This window comes from Gymnodraco acuticeps, unplaced genomic scaffold (assembly GCF_902827175.1).
Source record: "Gymnodraco acuticeps unplaced genomic scaffold, fGymAcu1.1, whole genome shotgun sequence".
Classification (NCBI taxonomy): Eukaryota; Metazoa; Chordata; class Actinopteri; order Perciformes; family Bathydraconidae; genus Gymnodraco; species Gymnodraco acuticeps.
The window spans coordinates 1,890,940-1,917,076 of record NW_022992187.1 but is presented as its reverse complement, the minus strand read 5'-3'; the positions used below and the strand labels follow the sequence as shown (position 1 = coordinate 1,917,076).

Below are 26,137 nucleotides of genomic sequence, written 5' to 3'. Positions count from 1 at the left end.
CAGTGTCTTTTTTTTGTGCCACAATTTCAGGCTCCCTGTAAATAAGCTTCCAACCCTGAGCCCGAGAGAGATCCTCCGTTCTCCCCACCAACCAAATGATAAGTTGTACTTCATAATACTCTATCACCATTTTTTTTTTCACACACTGGCAAACAGAGATGGGGTCGTTACTCAAAAAAAGTCATATATTACTTTACTTCGTTACTCTCTACATAAAGTAGAAAGAAAAAAAACACGTTACTTTACTCGTTACTTTACTCGCAGGGCCGCCCCTCCCTACAGACAGATCACGCAGACTGCGGAGGTTGCTTCATTTTGCGGAGGGAGCCTCATCTGAAGCGCAAATGCGGCGCACCTACGGTGTAAGCGCTCCACAGTTTTCGCCGCTGCGAGGCTCCACTAGCAACACAGTGGGCCTCATCATATAACTTTGTGTGTTTGCTGTTTACTCGTTACTTTACTCGACATCCTCACTCTGGATTTGGAGGTCCTCCTTAGCTATTAGCTTCACGTTAACATGTTGTCTTTGCAGGTGCTTGTTGAGGTTTGACGTTGTGTTTGCAGCAGTGGATAAAAGCTTCTGGCCTGGACACAGTTTGCACCTCACCGTCACATTCCTGTCTATTCTTTGGACGAACTCAAAATAATGGGCATACCTCCACCCCTCGAAAGTTATCGCTGACTCAGCCATGGTTATGCAGCACTGCATGTGGACGCGCAAGTTGCGAAAATGTTACGTAAATATAAACCTGCGGCGGAAATCCCTCTTGTCTGTCAAAGGGAGAATCTAGTCATTCTTTATGTTAGTAGGTAACTGTAGTGTGATTACTGATTTTATCAAAGTAACGAAGTAACGCGTGTCAGGCAATGTTAGTAACTGTAGTGTGATTACAGAATTATAAAAGTAACACGTTACACTACTCTGTTACCGACAAAAGTAATATTATTACAGTAACGCGTTACACCCAACTCTGCTGGCAAAGGGAGGAATCTTTGTCACATATATGGCAAACAAGTTGGATATCTGTCAGCTTGTCAACTAACTGAGGGTCACTTGCAATGACAGTGTTGTGTCAAACTGTAAGCTTGTCACTCAGAGTAACCTACAGTTAATTTAGCTGCTGGAGAAGAAAGATCAGGGGGGGAGGGGGGGAGAGAGCTGTGGTTGATGGGCCATTAGTTGTGTAAATACACAGCTGAGAGCTGCCGTTTCATTCACACTGTTTAAAAAACGGTAACAACGGACTATTTTTCTTAGCGGATGCATGTCAATTTAAATCAATACATACAAACAGTGCATGACATTAAGCTAATTTACAGATGGCCCTGAGCCCAATAGAGATTGCCCTGAAAAATGCGCGCGGACAAAATGACGCACGAAGTGTTTGGGGGGCCTCCCCCTAGAACATTTAGATTGTTGCAGGTCTTAGATGCTGTCTGGTGCATTCTCTAGACTGAATTATAAGATGAACCACCACAATATAATATTGTACAATTTCAATTTTATTCTTCATTTCACTTGTTTGTTTGTTCTTGTTTGTGTTTTCTCGCTTGCATGCCCTGCATAGCTTTAAGAAATACTTAAGTTGTTGGTCAAGACACTTTCCATCTGATGAAGGAAAATGCCTTCCAGATGTAAAAAAGTAGAAAACATTACATTCAGTTATAACTGCCAAAACAAACATTATTTACACTATTATGGCCCCTGTTAAAAATGTTTGTAATGTTATCTACTGTAAATTGGTCCAACGAATTCCTCCTCATCCGGAAGCTGACCGAGCAGACCCGAGCAGCAGTCGAGAGGAGCCGAGCGCATCCGCGAAGCACACAAAATGGCGACGTCAGAGTTCCCGTTAGCCGGCAAATCTAAATCTCTTCGGTCAAAATGTCCGGTCAAAATAATTTCCCTTTAGCGCAATACCGCTTCAGTTGCGCCACTTATGTGACAGACAAGAAGAGTATGTGACAGACAAGAATAGTCAATTCTAATGTCTAACACTTAATGTGGAGAAAGAGATGTCCTGTGTGGGTTGATTGTGCGTTGATCTGTTGGTAATGCCTCGGGGTTCCGGTGGGCATGTAAACAAATGCATAATGCTGCGCTATACTTTGTGGCCTCACCCAGTTGCATAGCGACACTTATTGTTTAGGTGTCTTTTAATAAGCAGGTAGTCCTATCATTAGCTAGAACTAGCTGGATCTGATCGATATGGACATAAACGCGAGTGAAGTCTAATCTGACGGGAGAGAGAGATCAGCTGCTGCTGACGAGTCGACACGCAGCTCTGCATGATCACATGCAGCGGTGAGCGGAACAAAACATACACTTCAAGTTAGAATATCACACGTAGCTATTTTAATTACCTCTCAAACTACCTGAACTAGTTATAGATATGTTTAGTTTTACTGTCGGGTCACTCATTACTGGATCGGCGAGCTGCATGATACTGGCATAATAGATTGCCCGGTCGGGCAACCAGCAGGTGAGGCTTCATTGCCCGAGCTAAATACTAGATGGCCCCGGGCCATCGGGCAGTCCTTAATGTCGAGCCCTGCATACAACTATTTTTTAAATCAATAAAAACATTTTCTAAATCCATAAAAGCATTTCAATTAATATTGGGAGTCATGTCGTTACTTTGTTGAGAATGTGGCCATGTAATAAGCGGGATAATTTGCAGCGACTTGTTCCTTATGGGGAAAATAACACCCTTCATGCTGATCAAGATCCCTCCGCTACGTGTTGGGATCCTGATCTGCCGACGAGGCTCCATTTAAAATATAAATATGTTTAGTGAATTACTGAGTTTAGGCACGTTAATAACGTTTTAATGAAGTTGAATACAGTGAATGCATTTCCTCCCGTTCGTTTTTTTCGACTAAACAACATTATTTTGTTAAATAACAACATGGTGGTTTTGTAAATAATTACATGTCTCTTATTTAGCACAGAGTATGATATCCATGACATATGGATCTTAACAAAGTTCCGCTGTACATCCAGCGTACTGCATCTGACTTTATTTCACATGAGCTCCAGTGTGGAACCCCACTGCACCCCCTGGTGGATCAATGATCCATTGCAGCTGGCTTCATAATAATTACATGTATTTATCACGGGGGAGGTCTCAAGTCAAGCTGGAGGTTTTCCCTTGAGCGAGGGCAGATCACTTACCAATCACGGCCCTCGCGTTTCAAACTGTCTGAAATGAAGCGCTACATCTGTATAAAATGCCCAGTTATACCTGATGTCCTTATAACTAAGGTATTGTTAAGTTAGTGTGTGTGTGTATAAAATGCCCAGTTATACCTGATGTCCTTATAACTAAGGTATTGTTAAGTTAGTGTGTGCGTGTATAAAATGCCCAGTTATACCAGATGTCCTCATAACTTAGGTTTGTTTAAGAATTATAACCATTGTACCTTTTGTGCTCATCATAACAATGGCCTCTGTGTTTGTGTGTGTGTGTGTGCATAGGTGAACTCCAAATAGAGTGGTGCCGTGACGAGTCCTAAAACAGGAAGTGAGTCAGCATTTTACCACTTCCTGTTCCCTCGTCTCAGAGCCAATGGGATTTCTCCATAGGATGTTGGAAAATAGCTGGAACTAAGGTCTGTGGTTGAGACATGTTGAAGAGACAGATCACGTTTTGTTCTACAATATTAAATACATCAGCAGTGACCCCACTGGTGATTTCTGAAGAGTTTACGTGTCTGAAAAACGATGGTTGTTACCAAGTGGCTGAATAGGACTACAGAAGCTGTGGAGGCCGTTGTACGTCATTACGCCGAACACGTAAACACTCCTCTAAGTTTGTTTGCCCTGTTCTGCTTGAAAGCAAGTACCTGCCTCCTGCAAACTGTTAAAACAAACGCTTCAACTCATACAATTTACAATCTGTATGTTTGAATATGGATCTTAAGTTCGTTCCTGCTGTAGTTCGTTTATAGCATAACGTTAGCATTTTGCTTCTGGCGATTAGGTTTATGATTAGAAAATGATAAAAGTAGGGTAGACATGTGGATATTATCCGGCTGAACAAAACGTGCATTTATCTAACAGGTTCGTTTTCCACACACCTTATTTCCAGCTATTTTCCAAATTCCTATGGAGAAATCCCATTGCTTTCTGTCGAGGGTACCAGCAGCTTACTTCCGGGTAAATACGTCATCCCTGCACCTCTCTATAGACCATAATAGTCCTTATAATTTAAGTCAATGAAATGAGATTGTGAGTGCATTCATTTTTCCTTCAGTCGGTGTATTTTTGATTCAACAGGATGTTGGAGGGATATGATAATGTAATTATCATTCAAAAGTATATATAAGTTTGCTTTTTGTTCAGGAGTTAAACGTTAAAAGATAAATCCTCTGTCACTTTTCAATGACAACCGACTGGTAAAGAGATTGTCAGAAATACTTGTATTGTCCATCGCAAAAACCCTGCATATGGTTATTAAAAACAGGTGTTTGTCATCAAAGCAACAAGAAAAAAGCTGCATATGTTGATGTTCAGGTCCCTGAAAACTGAGGTCTGTGAACATGAGAAAGTGGTCTGCTCTTTGTACGATTGCTCTCCTAAGTTAAATACTTTTTTCTGTTCAACATTTAAAATAAACTGAAGTATTGGGCTACTTTTTCAGTAACAAAATATTGCGCAACACATGATAACGCCCGCTCCCGCCCCGTCCTCACAGTCCTGTAGAATTTCAGGTCTACAGATCTCTACACTCTTTTACCTAAACTGAATTCTAACGGCAAAGGGAAAGGTGGGTCCCCATAAATCAGTGTTTGACTGTATGAGGAAAAAAGTCCTGACATAGAACCACCCATACCCGTGTGTGTGGTGTGGTGTGTGTGTGTGTGTGTGTGTGTGTGTGTGTGTGTGTGGGTGTGTGTGTGTGGTGGTGTTGTGTGTGTGTGTGTGTGTGTTGTGTGTGTGTGTGGTGTGTGTGTGTGTGGTGTGTGTGTGGGTGTGGGTGTGTGTGTGTGGTGTGTGTGTGTGTGTGCGAGCACTCAGCTGTTATTAATGGAAGAGTGAAAGGTGAGCCATTACACAGTGCCAGATGACCCCGTTTCCATGGTAGCACACCCACTTCCTGATCCACTTTCTGCCAAGTTCATCAACACAGATCACAATTCACAACAATTCACAACAATACCCCTGCGAGGCGCTGTTCACGCTGCTGAAACATGGCAACATTTAACAAAGACAGAGTTCACATCTAGTCACATCTTGTCACACCGCTCACATCTAGCTTCCTGTGAGGATTTAGTTTGACTTCTTCTTTATTTCTGGTGTAAACAGTGGATTGGAACACTACTCAAATACTAATTATTACTACTAATGTTTGCAAATAAATAGAAAACGTGGTGTGTTATCAACATTTTTACAATTATCACGTCTAATTTATCAGTATGATGAAGTGGGTTTCAAGTCCAAGCTTTGAGGTCCACAATAAATCCAATACATTCCAATCAAATTCAATGTCAACACCAAAGATTATATGATCAGATTTCAAGTCAGGACAAATGACCAATTTCCCTGACCTGGAACTGTCCATTTCATGTGCCAAAGAAATGCTAGTATCAGTTAGTGAGGAGTTGCAATCATTCACAGCTATGCAAGAAATAAGGCTTTGAAATCAACCTCCTTTCTTGTAAAATTAAAGAGCCTGGAGTTATCCAGGACAGTGTCTGTGGAACATACTGGACTTGAGCCTGTCAGATTGTAACTTGTTCAATATAACTGTGACATGCTTTGTGCATGCTGTCCTTTGCCTAATTTAATTTGTATTATTAATGAGCCAGTCTTGAATCAGAAACTTGTTGTAATATTTTCCTGTTTTGTGTAGCTCCTAAGAAAAAACTAATAAAATACTAATATTGGGGAAATCAGAGCCTTGGTTAGCATGCCTACACTACAAATACTAACTTCTCAAAGATAAAATGAAAAGTCAGGGGGTCACCAAAGAGTTCATCCATGAAATGTCTACATATTTCAGCTAGGGTCAAAGAGGATCCGGTGGAGAGAGCATGCCTTCAACCTGCAGGTTAAATCCAGGTTGTATCATATTCTCACTTATTATCAGGAACAACACCGATCTTACTTCCTTAGTTTCATACATTGTTTATTTGGAAAAAATAACTGAAATTCTGAAGTTTGACCTGCAGCAGTTTTGACAGTGGAGGGCAGTGATTGTGTGATTTAAAGCTGACAGCACTCACCCATCCGGACGGCAGAGAGGGAGTCGGCCTGGCTGCAGAGGAGCGGGGCCATGGTCAGCAGCAGGGCGGGGATGTAAATCGACAGCAGCAGTGCTGGCAGAGCCGGCATCTTCCACTGCTCCTCATAGAGAATGGTCTGCTGGCTGCCTGTACCGCCACCTGCAGGACAGGAGGACACGTTATTAGAACATATGATAGTGTGATAGTGTGATGCAGTGTTAATTTATTTTTCAAAGTCGTGAAGCAACAAAAGCTAGCATCACAAGGACTCCCAGGACATAAAGCAATGGGATTATTTCATGTGATTTTGTAAGATTGCAGAGAATAATATCTGTGGCAAACACATGTTTACTACATTTGTCCAAGGGCCAAAAGTAGTGGCAGAGATTTTTATATATAAATCATAATAATATAATTGATTAATATGTTCACTTTATTGAAAACATAATCTTTTTTTTTAATAAGCCTGTATCCGGGGTAGGGAATCAACTTTTTAATTAATACCGTGTCCTGATTGGTGGGAAACGGTTGCAGGATATAAGAAAATTGTTTGCCAGGCACGCATATCTCAAATAATGTATGCGCTGCCATTTCCCCACATAAACATAATAGTCTGCAATGAAACGGTTGTCTCCTGTGTGCTCCACTTCCTCCTTGGCGAACCGGTAACTTTCTTGTTAACCCGTTTTGGTTTAAAAACAGAATTAGGTCGGTTTTTTGGTTTTCCGTTTTTCTGTTTTGGTTTTAATCAAGCGGCAAACTCTGGGGAACAGCCGGGACGCCAATATGGAAGTGCCACACACTGCAGTTCATACATGGGGCGATAGGGACTGACTGCAGAAAGAAGTAATTTCCATAGACCCCCATGTTAAAATGCCCAACTTTACAGCAGAAAAAAACATGTTTCTACCCATGGATGCAATAAATATTATTATCGATATAGTTAGATTCCACCTTCATGATTATGAATCTGTGAGTGAATTGTTTTCTAACACGACCCTTTTATTTATATTAGGTGTAATATCTTGGATATTAACAGACAATGGAACAGTTGGTTATTTAACAGGACACTTTATTGCTCCCTCCGGTGGTACTCCCGCGCCACCCCCACTTACTGTAACTGTCATAAACATGCCGTAACGTATATGACAACTCCCCCTGTAGTCAGTTAACAATACTATGACATCTCCCTTTTTCCCTTTTAATAATATCAACACATATCAATAACTTAGATATCTTTTCTTTAACAATATCAACACATCAATAACTATGACATCTCCCCTTTTTTTTTTACAATATCAACACCCTCACAGGTCAAGTCTCTGGACAGGTCTAACAGGTCTACCAGACCTGGTTTGGATCAGTCCATCAGTGTTCCTTGTTGGACCAGGCGAGCCATGTTCTGGGCTCATCTGAATGTCTGGTGTGTTATTCCTGGGATTTGTGTCGTCGTTCGCTGGAGGCCCTGCTACGGGCACCGCTTGGAGATGTCGACGGTTACGTCTGTACAGAGCACCCTGCTCCGTCTCGATGATATAAGACCTCTGTGTAACACTCTCACCTGCCACTACTGCAGGTGTGGACCAGGTCTTTTGATTGTCCAGTCTGGTGAGAACATGGTCTCCTCGCTGCAGTGGTGTGAGCTCTCTCACGCCATGGCGCTTGTTATAGTAGAAGGCCTGTTTGCTCTTCTCCGCAGCATCTCGAGCTCTGATGTGATGTCTGCTCGGCCACTTTGGTTGCAGGTTCTTGGCCAGAGTGGGCAGCGTCGTCCTGATTTTCCTGCCCATTAGGAGCTCTGCCGGACTGACACCCGTACTGCTGTGTGGAGAAGAACGGTAAACCATTAAAGCAAGTAGGGGGTCCTTTTGTCTCAGAATCCCCTTTGCCGTTTGGACTGCACGTTCAGCATAACCGTTTCCTTGTGGGTTGTGGGGACTAGAGGTTGTGTGTGTAAAGTCCATGTCACAGGCAAAGCCTCTGAAGACATCGCTGCTGAACTGCGGTCCGTTGTCACTGACAACCTCCTCCGGTATTCCGTGCCGGGCAAACATGGCTCTCAGCTTCAAGATCACATGTGCACTAGTCGTGGTAGGCAAGTGGAGTATCTCCAGGTATCTAGAGTAGTAGTCAGCTATGACTAGGTAACTCTCGCTCTCATGTTCACATAAATCTATGCCAATTCTCTTCCACGGCCTGTCTGGGAGAGGTGTTGACAGGAGAGGCTCTCTGTTCTGTGCTCTCATCTGCTCACGACAGTACATGCAGTTCTCGACTTTGTGTGTGATCTGTGTGGCTATGCCAGGCCACCACACCGAAGTGTTGGCCCTGTCTCTGCACTTGTTAAGACCTTGATGGCCCTCATGTATGCGTTCTAGTATCTCTGACCTCAATCTCCCTGGTATCACTATTCTACTCCCTCTGGTCACTACCCCATCATGCATAGACAGTTAGTTCCTAATGGGAAAGTACTCCCTAACACAGGTGTTTATGTGTGCTAGGTGTTCAGGCCACCCCTCTTGTATGTACCTGATCACTTCTTGGAGCTGCTCGTCCGCTGCCGTCTCCGCGCGGATGCTGTCTATCTTTTTCGGCGATGCTGGAATGCTGCTCATCACAGCTGCTACGTAACACTCCACGTCTGTGTCTCTACTGAGCTCCTTGTCTTCCTGTGGGCTCCTGGACAGTGTGTCTGCCACCACTAGGGTTTTTCCCCGGGCGCATACTCAGCCTCCGGGTTGAACCTCATCAACCGCATGAGGAGTCGCTGGCAGCGGAGTGGCACATTGTCGAGATCCCTGGAGTTCATCAGTGGGATGAGGGGTTTGTGATCCGTAATCAGTTTGAATGCTGGTAGGCCATAGAGATACATCTGAAACCTCTCACACGCCCACACGCTCGCCAGGCACTCCTTCTCTATCTGAGCGTACCTGGTTTCAGCGTCGCTCAGTCGCCTTGAGCAGTATGCTACCGGTCTCCAATCCTCGCCATGGAGCTGCAGCAGGACACCGCCTATCCCATAACTGCTTGCGTCTGCTGAGACCACTGTGCTCCTGTTAACATCATAGTACACCAGGGTAGGTGACGTTGTGAGGAGCTCTTTAACTCGCTCAAAGGCTGCTTGTTGCGCCGGACACCACATCCACACTGAGTCTGCTTTTAACAGTGCATATAGTGGCTGGCCCACTGTGGCGAGGTCTGGAATATATTTCCCCAGGTAGTTGATCATGCCGAGTGCTCTCTTTAGTTCCTGCACGTTTTCTGGTGGTTCAAGTTTGCTGACTGCAGACACTTTGGCCGGGTCGGGTCGTACACCATCTTTGTTGATCACCTGACCCAGGAAGTGCAGCTCCTCCTTTCTCTGCACACACTTCTCATTGTTCAGCTTCAGGCCTGCAGACTCCAGCCGATCCAGAACCTTCTGCAGCCGCTCATCATGTTCGCTGGTGTTGCTGCCATGGATGATGATGTCGTCCATGTAGACGGCAACGCCATCCAGCCCTTCCAGCGTCTCTACCATCTTCCTCTGAAATATCTCAGGTGCGCTGCTTATCCCAAAGGGAAGACGTTTAAAACAGTACCTTCCGTACGCCGTGATGAAGGTGGTCAACCTCTGGCTGTCTTTGTCCAGTGGGATCTGCCAGAATCCTGACGCTGCGTCAAGTGATGAGAAGACTGTGGAGCCGCTGAGCTGAGCTATCATCCCCTCTGATGTCGGCAAGATGAATCTCTCCCTTTTGACAGCCTTATTAAGCTTCTTTAAGTCCACACAGATGCGTGTTTTTCCAGACTTTTTCTGGACTGGCACCATGGGTGCGCACCACTCTGTTGGGTCAGTCACGGCTTCAATTATGTCGTTGGCTTCCATCCTCTCCAACTCCTCTTTCACTGCACCCAGGAGCGGTATGGGGACCCGGCGTGCTGTGCATACTGCATAGGGCTGGTTATTGTCCTTTAGAGCTATCTTCACAGGCTGTGTTTTCAGTAGGCCAAACTCCTGTTCACTGGTGTTGACCTCGCCCACTCGCTTTACTAACCCCATAGCTACAGCTACTGGCCTGCTGAGTAGGTTATTCACACTCTTCCCTCTAATGACATAGAGCCTGCATGTGTATGTTTTTCCCTTGTAGCTGGTCTGAGTTATAAACTGCCCTAAACAGTTCAATCCACCCCCGGGACCACTCAGCACCTTCTTTGGCCTCTGTAGAACCCTTTTTGGCTCCAGTGTTTTGTACACAGTTTCGCTTATGATACTACAATCGGCTCCAGTATCTATTTTAAATTCTACAGGTGAGCTGCCAATCTCTAATGTGACTGTCCATTCATTATCATTGTGAGGCATTCTATTAACTGAGCCCAGATAATAATACTGTCCATCTTCTGATCCCTCACCCTCAGTCACTTCTCTCACCTGCTTGCTCTTGCACACCCTTTCCCAGTGTCCACTTTTCCCACAATTATTGCAAGTAGACCTCCTTGCTGGGCAGTCATCCTGCTGGCTGTGTGGCATTTTGCCGCACCGCCAGCACTTCCTGTGGTCATTTTCACTCTCTCTCTCCTGGCGCCTCTCTCTCTGTGGGTGCCGCCACTTCTGTGTTGCACCTCTGCTATGCCGTTGTGCTACTTCCTGCACGGCGTAAGCCCGCTCCCCCTGCTGGTTAACTTGAGCTTTTACCACCTCTGATTGACGCGCCTCTTGTACCGTCATCTCCAGAGTGAGGTTAGGGATCAGCTGTAGCCTCTGAGACAGATCCTTGTCTAGAATTCCCACCACGATTCTGTCTCTTATGTTTTCCTCACGAGCCGTTCCGAAGTTGCAATGTTCCGACAGCTCATATAGTGCGCGGATTAATGTCTCTGCGCGCTCTCCCGCGCGCTGCACTCTCTGGTTGAAACATGCCCGTTCATGTATAACGTTGCGTCTCGGGATGAAATATGTGTCAAATTTGGCCAGTACAACATCATACTGCGACTCATTTTCCCCGTAGGTAAAAGAGCTGAGAATGTTCTCTGCTTCCTTCCCGAGCGCATACACCAGCGTGCTTACTTGAACTGGACCTCCTTCTTTGTCCAACTTAGTAGCTGTCCTGTAGCCTGCCGTGTAAACCGTTTCTTCCAGTCTGACCATTCGGCGGGTTTCTCGAAACAAAAACTCTCTGGTGGTTGAAACTTTGCCATCCTCGACCACTTCTGACACCATGTAATATCTTGGATATTAACAGACAACGGAACAGTTGGTTATTTAACAGGACGCTTTATTACTCCCTCCGGTGGTACTCCCGCGCCACCCCCACTTACTGTAACTGTCGTAAACATGCCGTAACGTATATGACAACTCCCCTTGTAGTCAGTTAACAATACTATGACATTAGGTCTTAACGTTTTTGCATAAATTAGGGCGTGGTCACTTTGATGGACACATGCCTCACTGTCAGCTAACAGCAACTTGTCCACTCTGCTAGGCTACAACCATAGAGGCTACAACGTTAGTTAGTCATAGTACTGTACTTGACCCTTTAGCTTTAGCCATGTTCGTGGTGATTGTGCCTTTTAGGGAATATTGTTACAAATACCAGACAATTAAAATGTCGTGCTGTGCGCTTGAATGTACTAACAGAACTTCCAAGAAGTCTAACATGATAATATTATACATGTTAACCCCGTTCGCAGGTGTTTGTGTGCTTGGTAGCTTAGCTTGTTACTTATTAGCCAGCTAAGGACGTAACCCTTTATGCATACATATACATTTTAGTTTATGATTCAGCCTTGGGTAAGACTTGTATAGTCTATGGCTATGACGCCCATAATGCTAAACGGGAGCAAATGTTAATAGGGGACCCAATTATCCCAGTGGTGGCCGCCGGAGCTAACGGAGCAGCAGGGGGCTAGCTCCAGCCGGCGTCCCGGAGCTAGTCCACTGCGGCTCCGTTAGTTCCGGGCGGTGGAGTCCGTCTTTTCTCAACGTGTGAATGACAAGCATTAAGAATAACAAAATATAGCTAATTCTCTTGCTAAATCTCATTTGATTATGAATGTAACGTTTATATAGGGGAACTACACTGTTAGCAGTAACTTGGTATGCATGTATTTCATGTTAGCTTAGCTTCTTAGCCTAAGCTAGCTCTGTTTACTTCCAGTTCGGAGGCAGCAGGTCCCGCCTCGGCTCCGCCTCTTTGCCCTTATTTGGAGCAGGCGGGATTAGACTCTGACGTCACAGTCAAGCCGTTAGTGGCCGACTCCGCCTACTAAGGGCTTCACGGCAACTCTGCAGAATTCTATAGGTGACGTCACGGACACTACGTCCATTTATATATACAGTCTATGGTTTTAATACAGAAAAACAACACCGGTTTTTAGTTTTTCCTATTCGGTTTTGAAACGGAGAAACCAAAGAACGAACCATACACTGATTAAAAATCCGTGTATCTACCGTCCAATTGTTTTTCTTTATTAAACACGTAAACGGAAGAGCGTTTGAGAGGCCTTTTTGGTTTTTACCTTACTAAATGGTCTAATGGTCCTTGGAGCGAGGCCAAACTCACGGAAGTGATTTCAAAACAAAAGCGGTGATAATATTATAAACAAAGGGAAACAAGGTGAATTTAGCGATCACAACGAAAACGGCCAAGACACACTTTGAGCCCAGAAAATTAATGTTATTAAGGGCTGTAAATATAATAAGTCTATGTCTAAAATGGACAACGTTGTTAGGAGATTTAAACTATACAGCGGTCCTGCACTGCGGTCACTCCGCCGCCTCTCGAGTTTGTTTTTTCAAATCAGCTGCTCTTCATTCCTGTTATATTTGACGAGTGATACAAATATTTTTTACCACAAGTTCTTAAGAAAACTGACAATGTTGGACTTGGTTCTAGTTTGACTTCTACCAGAAATAAAATTAAGTAGTTTTACTGTGTACTTTGTGAGTAATCCAATATGAAATTGATACTGTTTGACTTTGTATTAGTTAGCCTACTACTAACAATACTACTATGAAGTACTTACTGTGTACTTTTCCTATAATTCTCTGTCAATGTCCCCTCCTGAGAACAAGAATGCATGTTTCTCTGCTATTTTGAATAAGCGTTAAAAAAAAACTTTCTTCATGAGACTGATATTGTTGAACAGAGGATGGTAGACTTGATATCAGCAATACTTCCAGTCAGTACTCTGGCAGCAGCATTTTACCCCTTGGAAAGTCTTTAAGGCCCTGTCACACTGTCCCGAAATTGACACCCGATGGACACACGAATATGGAATTGTGAATTTCGCACGAAGATGGCCCCGAACCACACACGAAGGCAACATTTACATTACATTTAAGACATACAACTGCAATGAAAGTACCAAAAACAATTATGTTACAGTACTATGATACTGTACTGATATCTTCAGACTTTGTTCTTTACTTTATCCGTCGTTATATGTAGAAAATATTACGTTTCCTCCGTAATGTTGTTTCCATAGCAACAACAACTTCCTGTCAACTGTCCTTCAAAATAATATATTATATCCTTTTTAGTTTCACAGAACACAAATTGGGTTATTTACATAATATATTTACATGATTTTGTTGTGCAATAAAACAACCCGATTCGGCTGTGATCGTAGCAACATCGGGCCATTCGTGAGGGCATTTTAAGCCTTCGTATGACCGCCGGTGGAGTTTCTCAGGCTCCGGCAGCAACTTCGTGAGCGGCAACTTCGTAAGGCACTCGTGAGGGCATCTTGTCAAATCGTGTCATCTTCGTGTTATCATCGGTGCATTCACCCTCACTCTGATCGGGGCGAATGCCCGATGGCACCGATGATAACAAGATGCCCTCACGAAGTGACTGAGAAATTGACACACAAATTCAACACGAAAATGAACCTTCGCAAGGTCCTTCGGCAATTTTTTGGCATGCCAAAGATTTTGCCACCGCTCACGAAGTTGCTGCCGGAGCCTGAGAAACTCCACCGGTGGTCATACGATGGCTTAAGATGCCCTCACGAATGGCCCGATGTTGCTACGATCACAGCCGAATTTGAACATTTCCTTTATCGTGTGTCCATCGGGTTGTTTTATTGCACAACAAAATCATGTAAATATATTATGTAAATAACCCAATTTGTGTTCTGTGAAACTAAAAAGGATATAATATATTATTCTGAAGGACAGTTGACAGGAAGTTGTTGTTGTTATGGAAACAACATTACGAAGAAAACGTAATATGTTCTACATATAGCGACGGATAAAGTAAAGAACAAAGTCTGAAGATATCAGTACAGTATCATAGTACTGTAACATAATTGTTTTTGGTACTTTCATTGCAGTTGTATGTCTTAAATGTAATGTAAATGTTGCCTTCGTGTGTGGTTCGGGGCCATCTTCGTGCGAAATTCACAATTCCATATTCGTGTGTCCATCGGGTGTCAATTTCGGGACAGTGTGACAGGGCCTTTAGAGACTGGCCTTCAGCAAAGTGACACACCCTGGCCCTTTCTCATTTCTCTAACTCCCCTCCTCGACTCCTATCCTCGATACTTAGTCCCGCCCACAGGAGATGCGAGCGGAGGAGCCGAGGAGGGGAACCGAGGAGAGAGGAGGGGAAACAGCAGGCGGTTAGAGAAATGAGAACTCCTCTCCTCTGAGCGGTCATTTTAAAGAGACGTCCATTAATGATGACAGGAGGCACAGCAGCCCTCTGTCTGATGGACAGATGTGTTCATGACGACTTATATATTTACTTTGATTAATTCATTGTGCGGTATAATGAGACAATAACAGGCTACAGATGTGGACACACACACACACACACACACACACATATATCTATTTATATAAATATATACAATTTCAGAATCAAACAGAGCACTCTCATAATAACGTAACACTATCAGAGACTCGATATATCCCCCCCCCCCCCCTCTCTGGTCGCTACAATGAGGAACATAAATTCCGAGCCAAAAGTTTTATTTACAAGTATTAAAAGTAAGCAGAGGACACCAAACCAACTGAGACCTGTCTGTCCGCTGCATCTTCGCACTGTACAACACACAAACACCTACACACTGTACCACACACACCTACACACCTACACCACACACACACACACACACACACACACACACACACACACACACACACACACACACACACACACACGCACATACAGTTCCTAAAACAGGCTACAGCCATTGTGTATTTTACTATGTGAAGCACTAAATGGTTTTAGAATTTTTTTAAATATCGACTCTTTGTTTGTAGATATCTACTAAACTACAGCAAATAAAGAGAGTAGGCCTGTTATACTGAGTGATATATATTTTACACACTGCTCTGCTTTCTGCACGGACCTCACAGCTGTTCTCACTGTAAACATCGCTTTGCAATGAAAGCAGTTAATAAAATAATATCCAGGGGATGCATGCAGAGCTGTCATTGGCTGAAATAAGTCCGGCCGTGCGTCACATCTCTGTTGCCGGAAATGCATCCACAAAGGAGCCGTGGAGGACCCATCAGTGTCTCCTCGGTTAGAGCTCCTCCAGAGAGCCTCCTCGACGCTCGATCCTCGGTCCTCGAAGTGCATTTAGAGAAATTAGATGTCCTTCAACATGGCGCGCTGAAATTCATTTCCGGGTCACTACCGGAGGACCGAGGAGTCGGGGAATCGAGGAGGGGGATTTGATGAAATGAGACTCTTGTTGGCCTCTTATGACAATGCTGTCTTTTAAGGGCTATTTCTCTACTCCTAGTTCATTCCTCGCAGATTCTTCCATCAGTCGTGGAACGTATTTTATTTCCTTCTCCATGTTATACTTATACTTACACTTACAAGGAAACACAATAAATGGATTCATAACTTTAAAAAAAATTATAAAAATGTATACATTAATAATGTTGTGTGCCAACATTTTGAATTTAAATATAAAATGAAAATAAAGTTTACTCTGAAATGATTTCTCACGAAAACCTTTCTAAATTATAGTAAATTGTAAAAAAAGTTTTAGTCAATATACGTTTTTTTGCCTAAAGTAGTTGAAATTCAACGTAAACTATATCAAACACCACATGCATGGCAATTAACCCATTTTTGCCCACTATTTAAATTGACTTTGGTTGAAGTTAACAATATTGATATTATATAGATATATAGATGTATAGCATATCATTGATGCAGTCTTTCTGAACACTTTTAAAATAAAATACTGCAAATTAAGAATATTTGTAATGTTCTGCACAGATAGTGCCTTAACTTGAATTTGAAAACACGTGGCAACTTTATTAATACAGCAGATGAAAAGATTTGTGGAAGGATCAATTCTTCATGGGCTTCAATGGCTCTCTAGATAAAGGGCGTTTTATGGTTGCTTGTATTATCCTCAGATAGTGTTTTGTTTAAATAACTAGTGACATTTTAGTAATATTGAAAAAAAGGGCTCCAAAAAAGGCATATAACCTGGCCGGCTTAACCAGTCTGTATTTCACCAAGCACCACAAGATCCAGAGTTTATAAAGTACAATTCTGGGCCATTGATTGTGTCATTTCTCCAAACACATACAGTAAAAATGCCTGTTTTGAAGCCTTAAAATGGTGCAGGAAAAGGACTTTACATTGGGTTGTATACTTAAAGACAGGACTATTCAGTTAAGAGAAGAGAAAAAATGGAAAGAAAATTGTTATAATGGGTGATGTAACATTAATGACAGACATAATATGAGGTCCTTGGCACTCAGACTTTAGAGGGGTTATTTTGTGATCATGGGGCATCACCCTTACAGCATCAGGACAATATCATATGGAGTCAGACACTGGAAGTATGCTGGAGGCTGATGTGTTGATTGGGACTGATGGAAGGATGAGGCTGATGAGAATGAAGAATCTGCGAGGAACGAACTAGCGGCTGAGAAATAATTATATATTAAAAGACAGCAACATCATAAGAGGCCAACCAGAGTGACAGAGTGTGTCAGTGTGCTAAAGGATAGACCAGCTATCCAGGCCAGACTCTAAAGACTTTCCAAGGTGTAAAATGCTGCTGCTGGAGTACTGACTGGAAGTATTGCTGATAATATGTCCACCATATCCTCTTAAAACACTCTGTCCAACATAGCCGTGGGAACATGTTTCAAATGGGGGGTGCTGTGGGGATGACCCCAAGGCTGGTTCTGACCAATTTGCTGCCCTAGGCAAGATTTTAGCAGGCAATGAAAAACCTCTACAAAAGACCAATACACTACAAACAGATAAACTTATTGACATGGTGGACAGCTTATATAAAAAGGCTTCAAATGCATTTAGTACTCAATGAACATGTTTGATTTGGGGGGTGGACGTCACATCCTCTAGGGGGGTCCAGGGTATGCCCCCCCAGGAAGATTTGTTTTAACATTTTAAAGTAAAATGCTTCAATCTGGTGCACTTTGAGCAGAATTACTAGACACCTGATCTAGGAGGTACAACTCTAAATTGCTCTAGATAATCATTTATACGAGAATGGTTAAAGCAACCATCACTAAACACCAGCAACACTGCATCTACTGCAGACAGAAGCAACAGGTCAGATGGGGACATCACGTGACCCTCCGTTGTGGACACTAGCTTACTCCCGCCTGACTCGCCGCCCTCGCCCCCGGAGCAGCAGTCTTCGTTGCCCGAAAATACGCCGCCCCTCTGCGGCCCGCAGGTGCCAGGATACCACGGCAAAACCTAGCCTGCCCAGGTATATCTAAACAAGTACCCGCCTGTACAGTGGGGTAAGGCGGTCATTTTGCAGCTCGTGGTATAAAAATAGACAATGGAATATTCATGTGAAAATAGTGCCATATTCTGCCATGCCTGCAGAAATGTTGGGTCAAAAATAATGCATACAATAGCACAGATGCCTTCACCACGAATGGCTACAAAAAGATCTCATATCCCAAGCTTATCAACAAGCTGAAATGTTCTCCTGGGGCCTCATTTATAAAGGGATATACGCTCAAAAAATGGCGTACGCCACTTTCTACGCAATGTTTGCGATTTATAAAACACTAACTTGACGGGAAAACGTGCGGTCCTCCACGCAAACTCTAACCCATGCGTACGCACTAAGCACAAACACGGGAGAGACTGCGACACCGTTGGCAGAAGGAAGAATGGAGAGAAATATGTGGAAATAATACCATAAATAAAATGTTACCTCTCATTTATCATATATGAAGAATTCATGATCAAACATTGATTAAAGCCAATCTTAAAATGATTAAACAAACGCCTGTTTGAGACTCCTCAGTGCACACAAAAACATAACTTGGAGAAATAAATAAATACGGATATGTTATTTAAAACCACCTCGAATATGTTGTGTTAATGTTATGAAATGTTTTCTCATAAATGATGCGGTAAGCAGGAGGACAGAATTACGTCTAAACTGACGCCGTGTTGCATTTCTATAGGTTGTAGATACAAGCATGGTTTTATATACTATCACGTTTAATCATGTTTTATGCCGTTTGCCAAGACTTGAGAAGTCGCTCGTAAAACACAGGAGGTATGGAAACCAGTGCTTGAATTGGGCCGGTACTCACCGGTACCCTCCCACTCAGGGCTTTTTGGAGTAGATCACATCATAACCTACTACAAAAACCTAGGGGTACGCAAAGATGATTTCAGTCTAGCAAGGGTAACAACAGCAGAGGTACTCATTAAACTGAGCGCCCTCCAACCTAACAAGGCCACTGGCCACGACAATATCCCCTCCAAATTCCTCAGAGACACAGCAACCGCCATCTCACCAGTCATAGCTCACATAATTAACCTCTCCATAAAACAGGGAAAAGTACCCAAAGACTTCAAAATTGCAAGAGTAACCCCCCTGCACAAAAAGGGCAGCAAATTGGACCCAGGCAACTACCGCCCTGTTTCTATACTTACCTCCATCTCGAAAGTCATGGAAAAAATAGTATATGAACAGGTCGAAAAGTACCCTCGCGGAAAAGAAACTAATCTATGAATTTCAATCTGGCTTTAGAACATCCCACTCCACTGACACATGCCTTCTTTATTTGAGCGACCACATCAAACAAAAGGTGGACGAGGGCAAGTACTGCGGCATGGTGATGCTGGACCTACAAAATGCTTTCGACACTGTCAATCACCCCATTCTGATTGACAAGCTAAAAGCAATTGGTTTTGATAAACTATCGGTGAGCTGGATGCAATCCTACCTGGAGGGGAGAGAACAGATGGTGGAGGTAAACGGTACTCTGTCCCCCCCCTCCCAGTGAGCTGTAGTGTTCCACAAGGAAGCATATTAGGTCCGTTACTGTTCCTAATTTATGTAAATGACATGTCATCAGCATGTGACTGTAACTTGTTCCTGTTCGCGGACGACTCAGCCCTGCTGGTCTCTGACAGGAACAGGTTGCAGGTTGAAAAAACCCTCAGCTCCGAGCTCGGCAGAATCTGCACCTGGCTCGCCGATAATAAATTATCATTACACCTGGGTAAAACAGAGTCCATTCTCTTCGGTTCGAAACATAATCTCAGCAAATCCGACGACTTCTCAGTTGCAGTGGGCGACATTATTGTCACAAGTAAGAAGGAAATTACATACCTAGGATCTATTCTTGAGGCAAACCTCTCCTGTGACAAAATGGCATCCAATGTAATAAAAAAAGTCAATCAAAGAACTAGATTCCTATACCGGATCTCCTCTCTGGTAAACAAAAACACCCTGAAAACTCTGGCAGGAGCACTCATTCAAGGGTACTATGACTATGCTTGCATGTCATGGTACCATAGCACCTCCAAGGCGCTAAAAATAAAACTTCAAACATCGCAAAATAAACTGGTCAGACTACTGCTTGACCTTTCATCTAGAACCCACCTCACCTCTGCCCACTTTGACAACCTAGGATGGCTTAGAGTAGACGACAGAGTACAGCTACTTGCAATGGGCCTGGTCTACAAGATCCACTATACCTCTATGGTACCCATGTACATGTCAAAATTCTTCCCAAAGGTCAAGGAATACCATGATCATAACACCAGAGGGAGCTCCACAAATCATGTGAAACCCAGATTTGGCACAAAAAAGGGGGAATACACGTTTCGCAATTATGCCACATCAAGGTGGAACGCTCTTCCCACAACTGTGAAGGAAAGTAAAACTATACTTACCTTCAAAACCTCTCTCAAAGAGCACCTTCGGGGGAGAGCATTGCAAAACTGGCCCCGGTAATGGTACAAATCTCAACCTGTCGTTCAATGGACAGCTTCCCCCCCCCCATCTATGTATATACTCGCATTTTAGACTCTGTTACTAACTGTATATCTGTAGACTTGGTATGTCTTAAATGTCCGGTTAGGATGTATTAGAACGAAATCTAAAATGAAAATTGTAAATAAGCAATCTGTATGTAAAAAAACCACCTGTATGTAAATTGTAAATAAGCCATCTGTATGTCAAATATGTCTTATATGTCTTAAATGACATGATGAATTGGAAATGGGGGACCCTGATGTAAACAAGACGAAAGTCTTTCTCTGGTCTGCATCCCCTTAACAATTGTATGTTTTGAGCTGTACTGTACTGTACCCAATATACAAGCTGTTAATACACTTTTCAATCAATCAATCAATCAATAAGCAGTATACCGGCACTTCTTACTGAGGTACTCAGTAAAATGCCGGTACTACAGACATACATACATACATACAGACATACAGACATACATACATACATACAGACATACATCTCTGGGCAGGTATTTGATTTACCGGGACATCTGAATTGTCAACGGGGGGGTGGTTGTTAGACGCTCGAGATTTGTCAACGGGGGGGTGAGGGAGGCGCTCGTGAATTGTTGTTACGGAAAGAGAGGGGTTTTAGGTTGCCATAAGGCTGTTGACGGTCTTATTATACATCCATTGGTTGGTTTTGTGGCACATTTGTAACGCTGTTCCAACTTGGGCAAGCACGCAGGCAAACTTGAGCGCACACAGGGTGGAGAGGTGGAGTGAGGTTGAGCGATGGAGAGCAGTGGTGGCTGGTGGAAAATATTTTTGGTGGGGCTGTTGATATAGTGAGTAAAAAAAATGTTCATGTGAAAATTACCCCTTAAATTAGGACTTCTGGTGATGTAATGGCGCGTTTCCAGTGCAGCGCGGAGCTCGCTTTAATGCTGCGTTCAGACCGGACGCGATGCGAATATTCTCTTCGCTCTAAACGCTCCTATCGCATCACTCTAGTCGCTCGAGTTTCACCGCGGCTGCCAGCTGTGTTTACTCGCATCATTCAAACAAGACGCGCTGGCTCGGGAGCTACAACTACAACAAAATGAACATACTTTACCGTGATTAAATTGTAATACACGTTTCTAAATGATGCCGACGTAACAACATACTGATACCGGTTAGTAAAAACCATGAATTAATGCTTTGACAAGTCTACAGACAGACGGCAGGCGAAAAACCTTTTAGAATGCTTGTTTTCTGAATGGAGATTGGGTCGACCAGGCTAAGCTAACGTTGTATATGCTCACTCCACACTCATAACAACGGCCAACAGACATAAATAAACCAGCGACTGTATTCGCCATGACACAGACAGTGCCGAGCCGTGCGGGGCCCGTTTTTGGTTGCGTTTCCACTTGGCCTAGTACCGGCTAGCGGGTCCTAATTCACAGTTTTTCTGTCCCCATAAAATCGTGGTTCTAGGGCCAGGAACAACCAGGCTGAGTCGGGCTGAGCATGCTAAACTAGAGAGAGAAAATCGCTGGCAAGGGGGCTACAACTACAACAAGATGAACATATTTTACCGTGATTTAATTGTAATACACGTTTCAAAATGATGCCGAATTAACAACATACTGATACAGGTTAGTAAAAACCATGAATTAATGCTTTGACAAGTCTGCAGACAGACGGCAGGCGAAAACCCTTTTAGAATGCTTGTTTTCTAAATGGAGCTTGGCTAAGCTAACGTTATATATGCTCCGACCGTCCACACTCACAACAACGGCCTATACAGACATAAATAAACCAGCGACTGTATTCTCCATGACACAGACAGTCTGTGGTTTGTACTTGTTTAACTTTTGTCTAGTTTCTGAACAGATCGTATCTGTCCCCGGCTGTTTGAAGAGCAAGCATGGGAAACAAAAGACAGCATTTACCTGTTTGCATCCAGCTAGCCATGCCTTTCTGGTGTACCAGCTACGTGAGAAGCCTCGTTGATACGTTTTGTCTTTTTCACGAGCTTGCTGCGATATATACAAATCGGGTTGGTCCGGTCCAAGGTCTTTAAACAACAGTTTATCTCCCAAACTTCTCCTTTCGAAAGGATTGGAGATTAGCTCTTGCATGGAATTGGGTGCGGACCGAGGTCCGGTGACTCCACCTGCACACGAAGCCATTCTCATCCAACTACTGCGTCACCTTGGTCACTCACAAGTCTAAAAAAACAACTCACGTCAACGCACGTAAGCAACGTGGGCGCCAACGTGAGCGCCCTCGTGACCAAAATATCTGACGGCGCTGATTGGCTGAAATTGTGTTTCGGCGGCACAGTTTACTATTGAGACTTTTGCAACGTGCTGGTTGCTGCTGTTTGGCTCGGGGGCTCCGCCCGGTAATGATAAACTAATGCCATGGGCAAGGCCAGGCAGGAAACATGTGACTTATCAGTAACTTTAGACATCGTAACACAATTTTAAACGAGATTTTATTGTAGATTATACATTTTACTGATACCAATTGTATGATATTTACCTTGTTCATTAAAAAGAAAAATATAAAATATTTTTTTTTTTTAAATACTTTTTTTTAAATGTTATATTTTTTTCAATATTTTTTTTAGTATGTGGGAAGAGGTGAGCGGCGCCCCTAGCGCCCCTATGGGCCGGCCGCCACTGATGGAGAGAGAGAGAGAGAGAGATATTGAGCGAGGCAGCGTGTGCAGCGGTCTGCTTGCGCACAGAGCAGGAGTTTGTGAGAGAGCCGGATTGAGAGTCAATTTCTCTTCAAATTATAATTGATTGCCAGCCTTCCTTGTCCCTGGCTGGCTTGCTAGCTCGTTGGTAACGTAACTGATTTCTTCTAATGTTCTAATCTGGCACTGAGTTGCCATATTCCTTTCATGAACCACTTCCTGATATCCATTGTTGCAGATAAATAGATGCAAATGATAAATGATAATAAAAAAACATGCATAAAGCATATTTGTCCACTCATATGTTGATAAGAGTATTACAAACTTGAAAAATATTCCTCTAAGGTACATTTAGAACAGATAAAAAAATGTGCGATTAACTATGGACAATCATGCGATTAATCGGTCGCGATCAAATATTTTAATCGATTACTTCTACACATTAATATCTGATTTGTAAAACATCACAGACAGAAAGGTATATCCGTCATTTAATGGTAAGCTATTGCAATTCTGAATCCATAGATGTGTCTCCCATCACCCAAAACACCTGACTATTCTTTCAACTCAGTATTTACATTCTGATATTCAAAGAAAATCAGTAATCTCTTTAAAAACTACAAGTCCTTTTATATCAGCTGTGCACCGTTATGGTGTAAATATAACTTATCTACCAATTGGATCAAATATAAAAGTCAGCCGAATTACTATTGATACTGCAAGGAGGCGTATTGTGTGAAGAGAAATGGAAAATGTTGTTTAATTGCTGATATATTTATGATCCATGTTACATATTCAGTTTCCTTGACAGTTCTTCCAGTTTGTCCAGAAGTCTTCTCATCAGGGCTCTATAAATAGAGAACTACAGCAGATCTGTAATATTTAATGCAGCCGAACTGTGTATTACAATGCCGTTATGTGATGACTTCCAAAGACAAAAGCAAGCATTGATGAAAGTAGCAGTATGGAATCTACCAATACATGAAAGGGTTAAAGTAATCCTGGAACATCAGTGTGGTTGGGTCCTTTAACCAGACCCCTGCAGACTTTACTCCGCTCTACATAAACATCACACTCCGCTGTGGCTCTCACTGTTATGACAGTCAACAGAAATCCCTGAAGAACAGCTTTACAGATTAAAGCTCAGCAGGACAAAAATATTTCCAGCATTTTAAACTGAACCGAAGCCGCCGCAGTCAACACACATACATCTGAAAACACAAAGGAAAGCAAACACGCGTTTTAATCTTCAAAAGGTCAAACTCTCCCTGCCCTGTGTCTGCAGCTCCACCACCACAGCGGCACAGTATTAAAGGTTATGCTGTAAATATGACTTTCCTGCTGAATGCTTGAACTGCTTATCGCTCATCCCATTCAGACAACCGTCAAAGCTGGCTTCAAGCTTTTCTGATGTGAAGGATGATATCTCTCCCACTTTGTGTCAGATGAAATAAAAGAGAATAAACGTCTTCCAGCGAACAAAGAGGAGCGCTGCGGATAAGGCACTTTGTCTTTCTGGTAATGGCCTTTAATGCTCACCTAAATATAGGATATTAGCTTTCTCTCCCTCCAGGGGATAAGGAGATTTTGTTTTGCAGCCGCCACATCATGAAGCCTAGTGTTGCCAACTAAAAGCACTATAATGTCATGGTAATCCCCTCATTTAGCTGCTGCCCCGCGACACATCTCTGCCTCCAAGAACAGCAGAAGGCCAGAAGAAAGAGGGAGGTTTGATTCCAGCACAGAACGCTGGACCGCTTCAGAAGATTTAGATGTAATGTCACATGGGGATATTTGTTTTCACAGCTGGTACACAACAGATACGCACAACAACTGAACATACAGCAAAATACAGATATAGACGGTAGGGAAACTTCATGTATGCTTCCATATTGTGTCAACTCAGCAGATATTTCTGGGTCGCTACTGCAGATGGAACAGAACTTGTGCTGAAGACAGCTCTTTTCTATTCAGGTGTTGTGTATCTCCGACCAGAAGGGAGTAATGTGAGGTGTCGGTTAATTAGTTGTTTGGTGTCATTTGATATTTGGCGTGTGATGTTCATATCTGAAAGACTTGCAGTGTGTGTGTGTAGAGGGCAATGTATGGCTTGGAGGGGGTAACAGACAGCACTCTGAGTGTACGAGTGGCACAAAGTATTTGCTGGGATCTTTTTTGGATCTGAGTGAAGGGTTGAAAACTGAGTTTAATCATCTAGGGTGGGTCCCAGATATGTGAAGCATGTTCACTTGTTCAACTGTCTTGGATGGAGGTGGGAACTGGTCCTGTGTGGGGAAGTAATATTCTCATTTAGCTGCTTTGTTGATTACTGATTCTGATTGGTCAATTTAGACATTCCAGAGGTGTTTCATTTGTTACTTTTGATTTGTGATGGCTAAACTGTCCCCAGTAAAGAAAAGAAAAAGAGAACGAGAGGGGGGAAGAGGTAGAAAGACAGAGCGCTGGACTTCAAAGAAATCTACATAATAAGACAGACAGGAAGTAAACACTAACGGGAACAGCAGAAGAAGACAGACAGGAAGTAAACACTTACAGGAACACTATAGGCTCTGGCAGTGTTAAAAGACTACTAAAGTGTGAACAGCCTTGGACAGTTACAGTAACTTGATCAATGCTGCCGTCATTTTAAGTTACAGGGCCGTCACCGTGGTTAAGCAGTTCCTCATTAATGACTGCCTCCCTGCATAATACCTTGCTTCCAGGTTCAGTCGCAGGTGGTTGCTGGTGCATCATTGTGTGAAGTGAGAAATGGAGTTCTGATTTGTGTCAGAGATTTGTCCTCTGAGTGTTTGATGTATGTAGAGCTGGTACAGTTGTTAGTGTATAGAGAACGGTCTGGACAAGGTCAACTCTATCTGCTGCATTATTCATGAGTGCTTCATTCAGCTGCTTATTCTGTAGGCATCAGAACAAACGTTTAATGTTATGTCTTGTAACAGTGAGTTTAGGTTATGCTAACAAGAGAGCATCATTTCACACACATGTTCAG

The 26,137-nt window shown here is 43.1% G+C and overlaps 1 protein-coding gene across 1 annotated transcript in view; it reads right to left on the bottom strand.

Moving 5' to 3' along the window:
* LOC117539135 (glutamate receptor ionotropic, kainate 5-like) overlaps positions 1-26,137 on the bottom strand; it is a 358,516-nt gene that overhangs the window by 119,080 nt on the left and 213,299 nt on the right. The window contains exon 3 of the mRNA XM_034205164.1: positions 6,229-6,387. Within this exon, the coding sequence (XP_034061055.1) occupies positions 6,229-6,337 (109 nt within the window). The 5' untranslated portion in view covers positions 6,338-6,387. The remainder of the gene's footprint in view (positions 1-6,228; positions 6,388-26,137) is intronic.